Source organism: Passer montanus, unplaced genomic scaffold (genome assembly GCF_014805655.1).
Source record: "Passer montanus isolate IOZ18808 unplaced genomic scaffold, ASM1480565v1 scaffold1, whole genome shotgun sequence".
NCBI classification, from domain to species: Eukaryota; Metazoa; Chordata; class Aves; order Passeriformes; family Passeridae; genus Passer; species Passer montanus.
This window is the reverse complement of record NW_024356504.1, coordinates 24,968,854-24,974,853: the sequence shown is the minus strand read 5'-3', so window position 1 is coordinate 24,974,853 and position 6,000 is coordinate 24,968,854. Positions and strand designations below refer to the sequence as shown.

The 6,000-nt window shown below is 36.3% G+C and overlaps 1 protein-coding gene across 16 annotated transcripts in view; it reads left to right on the top strand.

The window, feature by feature from the left end:
• GTDC1 (glycosyltransferase like domain containing 1) overlaps window positions 1–6,000 on the top strand; it is a 200,190-nt gene that overhangs the window by 159,549 nt on the left and 34,641 nt on the right. For 15 of the 16 annotated variants that reach the window (XR_005627468.1, XM_039708943.1, XM_039708754.1 and 12 more), the window contains 2 exons: window positions 3,469–3,539; window positions 4,261–4,352. Coding sequence is in view for 14 of the 16 variants with exons in the window: in XM_039708943.1 (XP_039564877.1) it covers window positions 3,469–3,539; window positions 4,261–4,352 (163 nt within the window). In the remaining 2 variants the exon portion in view is untranslated. Of the gene's footprint in view, window positions 1–458; window positions 684–3,468; window positions 3,540–4,260; window positions 4,353–6,000 lie in introns of those variants that run through there. The other variant, XR_005627498.1, reaches the window with a different exon arrangement.

Below are 6,000 nucleotides of genomic sequence, written 5' to 3'. Positions count from 1 at the left end.
TATAGATGTTAATTTTCATTCATTAAAAGTTCTTCAAAGAGCATTTGAAAGAGAGATGAAAAGCATTAACTTGTACTAGTAGTAGGCAGATTCCGATACTTAGAAGTCATGATAGCAAATGCAAATTGAGCTTTCTAAACCAAGGCTCTTAAAGCATGTTATTAAGTATTTTCCTTATCAATTTGAGCAGCAGTGTGGGGCTTTAAAAGGACCAGGTATGGGGGTCCCTACTAGTACTGGGCAGATGGACCAGTACTACTCGTTTTTATGCTGCCTCATTTACTTAGTGTTTTGCAATCCTTAATGTGCACAGCTGGCAGCTGAATGCAGGTTTGATACTAACAGTTTAGACATCTTTAGATGTAGCAGATGGAAAATTTTACACAAATAAAGTAGGAGAAAGTGTGCAATTAGGTTTTTATCTGCAGTTACATGATGCATCCTGTGCTTTCGTTTAGAACGTCACCTTGGTGGGTGGTCATCATCTTCCCTTGCACCAAAGCTGTACCTTCTTGACACCACACTTGATGTTGGATTCCTGCCCAAGCACCAAACTTCTGTTATTGTTGAGTGTGAAGGAAATCAGAAATGCAGCAATCAGCAAAAGACAAAGGCAGACCAGCAGTGTGATTCCAGCAGCCCAGTACATTATGGTTGCATTCCATGCGAGTTAAGTCACGATGGTAAAAGCCTTGGCAGGATTTTTTTTTTCAATAGTTTATTCATGATGTTCATTATTATGAGCTGTAAAGACTATGAGAATTTCATTTTTTAAATGTCTTATGGAATGTATCACTTTCTTAGATCTTGTAGACATGCTGTGGAAACCATAACATAAAATATGAGTTACTTACAATAACTAATTTTAATCCCATCTGCTAAGTATGACAACATTAGCATTTCCACTTAATTAAAAACACCCTTAAAGCAGCAATGTTTTAATCACTCCATTTTATTTACTCTCCTCCGGTGTCACTTATAATTGTAACTTTTTATTTTTTAATAATGAGGGATTTTTTTTTCTCTGTGCATCACACAAAAAAGTGCTGTCGATAATTAGCAGTCTTCTGTTATTACTAGACTCAGGTGTCACAACTGTGTCTCATCCTCATTACAGTAAAAAATTTCACCTATCAGATTCATTATTGCTAGATAATGCGACTGAGAGCCTTAGCAGGCCCTCCAGAAAAGTAATTCAGCCAAGCAAAATTATCAGCTAATTATATTTAGAATCAAAAGCCCAACAACTATTTGCAGATAAATTGTATGAATTGAAGTGAATAGACCTGAATATTAAGATTCATAGATTTAGCAGATGATTTGTTAATTGGAATAAAAAGACCATTTACTAGCCATTTTAACAATAGATCAATCGGAACTCTTATTTATTATTTAACTAGTAGTGCTTAAGGATTGAAATGAAGAGTAATTGTATTATTGTTATGATATGATACTTTTCTGGGAGAGGACAGAAATGCATGGAAATTAAAGGATTCCTTGTGCATCCTCACACCAAAGTCTGTGTCAGTGTGAGCTCTTCCTGGTTTGATTTGAGCTTTAGGTCTTGACAGCTGGAAGGTGTAAGGTTTGTAGTAAAACTTACTACTCATAGTAGGGACTGGTCAGAAAAATGCACCCAAACTTTGGTGCAGAAAGGAGTATGCAAATCAGATCATTTGCAAATGAAAGAATTCCAAATTTTTAACTTTCATCCAGCAAACCACGGAGGCATTAAATTCTGATTTTACTAATTCATGATCCTGGTAGAGGTTTTTTGAAAGGGGAAATTTCATACTCAAACGATGACTCAGATCCCATCTTGGCCTGCAGTTTTGTTTTAAGGAGCTGTTCTTTTTTTTTTTTTTTCCATGCAGACGATATGATTAAAAAGCAAATATTTTAACATAACTTAGTGATCTGAGCTATTACTGAAATGTCCACAGTTTCACTCTTTTTTTTTCTCCTAGATTAAAGAAAACTTTAAAAATCTATTTGCTTTGACATATGACACAATATTTAAGAACTGAAATCATCAATTAAATCACACATCAGAAACATTTCCCTTTGGTAAAAAATATAGTGCTAGACGATGTACACTTTGAAATTGTTGTTAATGTTTAAAATGCAATCTGAAGTGCATATGTTATTTAAAAAAAAAAAAACATAAATTACAAATTTTAAAAGTTTATGAAAAAAACCAGCAGTCATTTCTTAGCAAAAAGCATTTGCAGAGAAATGTGTCTTTGGGGTTTGTGGATATGCATAGTTTTCTAGCATGAAAGCTGAATATGTTATTCTTTATTTTCTTTTTTTTTCCTGTTTAAAACTGAGTAGATCTAAAGGAAACAGAGTCCTTTCAGGGTACCTGTAATAAAGTACCAAACCTGACGTTTGCATGAAGGTAGCAAAAGCCTTTGGGTTGTCACTGAAAATAGAAAAGGTGAACGTTGACAAGATTTCAGATTTTTTTTTTTTTTATTCTGGGGAATGAGGGAAACTGAAGTTAAAAATAAAATCCTCGTATGGTCAACATGTTGGAGGAAATTCAAAGCCTCTCATAAAATAAACATATTTTAAGAAGTGTTTTGAATTTCACTGTAATTTCTGGCCAACAGAAATTACGGTTGTATCTTTGGAGGGACATTGTGTCAGATCAGTGGTCATTGTGTGAAAAAAATAAAGTGGAACCTGGATGCTTTTAACCCATTCAGCTGTTAAAACCTGGACTCCAAGGGGGACAGCTCTGCTACTGGAAAACTTTGCGCCACGGCGGTGCAATTCTAAAATATTTGGGTTTGATGTTACAGGAGATATGTGAAATGTTCCTTGGGAAAAAAGCAAGCACAAAGCTTCGCGCGCTTTGGCAAAGGGATTTCATCAGCGGTTATTAAAAAATACAATGGTTTATGTCCCGAAAAATAAAGGAAATTATCCAAAGCATGTGAGTAAGCTGAAATATCCCAGCCTGGAGCATGCTGCAAGTTGTTCCTGGGTTATATTTAGCTGTAACCTTTGGAGTCTGGAAGTCTGAGGGGAATATCTGCTGTGCCAGGTGAGGGTGGTGTGCGTGTCTGCAACACACCCTGGCTGGTGTAGCCAATGTGCCCCTTGTTTTCCAGCAGCATTATTAAGCAAAGCCGTCCATACTTCACCATGTTGTTACATGTGTCTGTCTGCTGATTATAAAATGTGTTAAACAGTATTTAAAAAACAAAAAAATGCAGAGCTGCGCTTTGATTTATTCAGCGAACAAAACATATGCTCGCTGTTCTGTTCTATGTAATTCATATGATCAATAAAATTTTCTTTAAAAAGAGCAACTTTGGCATTTAGAAGGATTATGCTGCTGAAGAAAAAAAAAATGTTTCTCTCTTGCTGCATGCAGGCAACCTCAAGGCTCTTGCACGGAAATAATTTTTTTGGCTGACTAATGTCTATTTTTGTGTATTTGTGATTTCTAATCCTCAGGATCGAGGCTGTGCATTGTGGCTGTTACCCGCTGTGTCCCAAAGCCTTGGTGTACCCAGAGATCTTCCCAGGTAGCTGCTTTGTTGCCTGTTCCTTCTGCTGAAATGTAATAACGTGATTCCTGCTAAAACCCAAAGTTTGGGAATAAACTTGAGTGAAAGCAATTGTTTATTTGGCAAGCCAACATGTTAGTGTTAAGGCAAATTTTATGTGTTTTAATACATTAGACGAAGTTTATATTTGCCATCTGTTCTTTTAAGATAACAAAAAAGCAAGTTTTGAAATAGCATTCTTCATTGTTAGCATACACATCCCGTAATGATAGATTTTTGTTAAAAGGTCACTGATGCTGCAATGGTTTGCAGATTTTTTTTTTTTTGATACACAGAAGAGGGGAAAATTAAAAAAAAAAAAAAGCCAGGCCTGAAAATCACACCAAATTATTTAAACAATTTAATACTTAATAGTATGCAACTGCAGTACAGGATACACACTAATGTAGTACCAGTTCTTCGAAAAATCTCATCACTAAATGTATCACATATGCATTGTGTTACATTAGAATAATGTATTTTAATCACCCAAAGGAGATGTCTAAACAGCACAACTACACAGTCTTATTTAGCATTAAACATCCTTGTGAGCTGAGGTAACCTTATAAAATCATGCTTAAATAATGTAAAACACGAGGCGGCACAGAGCAATATGCATTTTTAATTAGTAAAGTGACTAATATCGAGTGTGTGCTTTGAGGTTTTTGTTTCATTAAAAATGTATCTGTTTTTCCTGCAGCTGAATATCTGTATTCTACACCTGAACAGCTTTTTAAAAGGCTTCAGAATTTCTGCAAGAGACCAGATATTGTAAGGAGACATCTCTATAAGGTAGTTGTTTGGAATAGTTTTAGATGATATAATGCCATATTGAAGTACAAAGGGGAAAAAAAAACCCTTAAAAAAAACAACATTTAATTAACATACTAATGTTTAAAGGAAACATGCTAGGGAGGGATATTAGTCGTTACACTAACAAGGATTAATTAAACTAGATGCCAGTTGTATTAACCTAGGTCTTATGAAATACGTGCACTTAATGCATGCTACATGTTTTTTTTAATTTACTGTTTTCTAAAATGACTGTCCTTTACATTTGGACCCAAGAGGCTTATAAAAATGAACCTGGATTAATGCAACTCATTAGTTTAAAAGGAAAATAAAAGAAAGATCCTACAATTACACTAATGAGGATAAGCCTACCTTCCTATCCTAATTTAATCTTCAAAAAACTCAGGTGACAGGTATCAGGTAAGATTTCTTTGGCTTCTGGAATGATTTGAGTGATTTTCATAATTACAAATATTTTAATTCTTTGCTTTATAAGGTGTGTTGAGCATTAGAGTTTATTGGGAGCATAATTTACTGGTATTTATCATGTCCCATTCTTTGCAGTTATTTCTGTAGAGAAAGTCCAGGTTCAGTGGCAAACTCTCCATTCAGGTTTTGCTCAAATGTTCGATGCTAGGCCGACTTTCATGGTTTTAAATGGTTTATTTACACTGATAGGAGTCAAGCTTTTCTTTTTTTTTTTTTTTTTTTTAATTTGAATGTAGATGAAGCACTAAATTTTAGATTATTCCAGTAAAGAGCTGTTACCACACGATGCTGCTTTCAGAAGAATAACTGCAGTTTTTTGCACACAACTTCGCACATTTACAGCGGTTTTTGACTTTTACTGTCCTGGCTCTGCCGTGGGCAGGTTGGATACACATCACCCCTGCACAACAGAGGTGTTTCAGCTCTTGAAAACCCCTGAATTCAGCTGAAAGTCCTTAAAGGCTTGGGGGTGCATGGAAATACTCCTTGTGTTAACCCGTGCGACACAAATGCGGTTCTTGGAGCGTTCCCTCCTCCACCCAGCCTCACTGTTAATGAGCAGGTCGAGTAATCTCCTCCTTAATTTGGAGTCTCATGCTGCCAACAGACCCAACCTCATGCCTCCACCTCCCTCCCTCCCTCTGGGGACCAGAAAGTGCTGGGTCTTGCTGTGTCTCGTCTGCCTCTCACCCCTTTCCTGCACACACATAGCAAGAGCAGCGAGGGCTTAGCCCACGCCTTGACTTTTTTTGTGACCTAAAAATAGGCATTTACATAATGATACATCAAAGATGATGTTGTTTCTGCAGGAAACAGTTAAACCTCAAGGAAAAAAAAAAAAAAGGAGAGAACCAAAAATGCAATTTAACACCCAATTTCAAGCTCATTATCTTTCATTGTCTATTAACTTGGCAATGGTTCAGAAGGTAGCTCATAATAGTTTAAAATGCTGACTGAACACTTCCAGTGTTCAGCATTACTTCTTGAGTCAATAGTATCGTAGAGTTAGGCATGGGGGCTTCAAAGGGAAAGCAGTCCTTAAATGTTTACCTTGGCATTTCCCAATGCTTCAAGCTCAGCTAATGGTTGCATTCACATGGATCTTGTCCCACATGGATCCCAGCTCCTGAACACAGAGCCAAGGCACGCAAAAAATACT